This window comes from Aureococcus anophagefferens, assembly GCF_000186865.1.
Source record: "Aureococcus anophagefferens unplaced genomic scaffold AURANscaffold_350, whole genome shotgun sequence".
In the NCBI taxonomy this organism is placed as follows: domain Eukaryota; class Pelagophyceae; order Pelagomonadales; family Pelagomonadaceae; genus Aureococcus; species Aureococcus anophagefferens.
Window position 1 is genome coordinate 5758 of NW_008705874.1, and position 2200 is coordinate 7957.

Genomic DNA, 2200 nt, shown 5'->3' on the forward strand with positions numbered 1-2200 from the left:
GCACGCGTAGATGAGGCCCCAGGCGATGATCGTGTCGCGGCGGCCGAGGTGGCTCGAGGGCCGGAGCGCGTTCCACCAGCGCTCGTACCACTCCTTCGAGCCGCCGCGCTTCCCCCGGGGCTCGGGCGTCGGCGCGACGTTCGGCGCGGCCGTCGGCGCGGGGCTCCGCGTCGGGGCGAAGCTCCGCGTCGGCGCGAAGCTCCGCGAGGGCTCCGGCGTCGGCGCGGGGCTCCGCGACGGCGCGTAGGTCGGGGTCTGGGCGCCGGCGAGGGCCGCCGCGAGGGCCGCCGCGAGGGCCGCCGCGAGGCGGAACCGCGCGAGGCGCGCCATGCCCGCGTCAACCGTGTGCGAGGACGACCGAAGCGCGCAAACGACGAGCTTCTAAGCTGCCCCGCGGCACCACGCGCTGCAACGACGAAGATACGCCCTCTAGCGCGGGGCTCTCCGTGCGATGGCCGCCCCCAGCTTCGAGGCCATCGCGTCCGGGCCGCTGCCCTTCGCGACCAAGGCCCGGGCGCCCCCGCGGAGCGCGTCCCTGCGGTCCGTCGGCTCGCGGTCCCTCGCCTCCAAGGCGTCGCTGGCGAAGCGGCGGCCCCGCACCGCCGAGGCGGCGAGGTCCGCGGCCGCGACGCTGCGCCGCGGGACGCGGGTCGCGGCGCCCCTGCCGCCGGACCCCTTCGACCCCTCGGCGAGCAACTTCGGCCGCTTCAACAGCCACTACCCGCGGCCGCTCCGCGAGTACTTCCGGCGGCCGCGCACCGCGGGGCAGCAAAAGAGAGCGAAATTCCCAACTTCAAAGGCTCATATCTCGGCCGTTTTCCACTCGTTTCGGCTGATTTTTGGACGAGCGATCATCTCTCGGAGCGGTCTCGAAGCGCGGATGCTTTTTCCGGAACGCGCGCGCGCGGAACACTCATGTTGAAGCGACGTTGAATCTCTCTTTTGCTGCCCAGGCGCACCGCCGCCGCGGAGATGCCCCGGAGGCTCGGCGCGCACCCCGGCGCCGCGACGGCCGGTCCGACGGTTCTTCGAGGGGCGCGCGGCGCCGCGCGCCGCGCGCGTCGAGCGACGGCCGCGCGCCCCGCACGCAGGCAAGGTCCAGGGCAAGTTCGAGCGCCTCTCGACCTACGGCCTCATGTCCGAGGACCCCCGGCCCATGAAGACGCAGCTCGACCTCCTCCGCGGCGACCCGCGTGGGCATCGGCCGCCGGTCCGGGACGTCCCGACCGAACTCGAATCCTCGAGCGTCGAAGTCGCTTCGGGCTGATGTTCGGACAGCCTCCCGGCGAGGTCTCGACGGACGGCGCGAGCGCTCGCGTCGAGACGGTCGACGACGCCCGAAGTCGCGTCGAAGATGCGCGTGCGGCGCAGGCGGCGACCCGTGCCACGCGACGCTCGACCGGACGCGCGCGGCGCGGCCGCGGGGCCGACGCCGGGTGGTTCCGCGGGTTCCGCGCCGCGCTCGCTCCGCGCTCCGAGAGACGATCGCTCGTCCGGACACGAGCCGACGCGCGGGGGCTTTCAGAGTCGGGAGCGTCGCACGCCAGGCGCCGACGCACGGGACCATGACCGACGGCGCCGGGCGCGCCGTGCCCTGGGACGACCGCCACCACAACACGTACAGCCGCTGCAACCACGTCTTCCACGAGATCCACCGCGAGTTCTTCGGCTCCGCGTCGCGGCTCGAGCGCGTCCCCATCCACGAGTGGCGCGGCCCGAGCCGGCGCTAGGCTAAGTCGACGCGGGCGCTACGGGCGCGCGGTTTCGGGCGGCGCGGGCCGGGCCCGCGGCCGCGCCGCGCCGCGCTTGACCCAGAGGAAGCCGAGGTCGTCGAGCCGCGCCCGCCGCGCGCGCGCCGCGGGCGACAAGCCCGCGACGTCGCCGGCGCCGCGGCGCCCGCCGACGTAGGTGCCCTTGGACCGCACGGCGGCGACGCGCGCGCCGAGGCGGAGCCCGCGCGCCGCGGGCGGCCAGGGCCCGCCGCTGTCCGGGACGACGAACTTCTGGGGCACGTCCGCGTCGCCCTCGAGCGCGACGTAGGTTTCGAGCGCGGCGAAAAAGGCCTCGAACGCGCCGTCGCGCGGCGCGGCGCCGCGCCGCGCGTCCGCGAGCCGCGCGCCGAGCTTGAAGCCGCGGAGGCGCCGCGGCCAGTCTTGCGCGCCGGCCTCGCCGTCGCGCGGCGCCGCGAAGCGCGCGGCGC

At 76.0% G+C, this 2200-nt stretch overlaps 1 protein-coding gene across 1 annotated transcript; it reads left to right on the forward strand.

Moving 5' to 3' along the window:
* Positions 1-451: 451 nt before the first annotated feature.
* Positions 452-1730, forward strand: AURANDRAFT_68762 (hypothetical protein; the record flags this gene model as incomplete). The annotated part of the gene is made up of 4 exons (XM_009044487.1): positions 452-738; positions 954-1015; positions 1092-1210; positions 1548-1730. 4 exons carry the CDS (start codon positions 452-454, stop codon positions 1728-1730), a joined length of 651 nt encoding a protein of 216 aa, XP_009042735.1.
* Between the last annotated feature and the right edge of the window lie 470 nt (positions 1731-2200).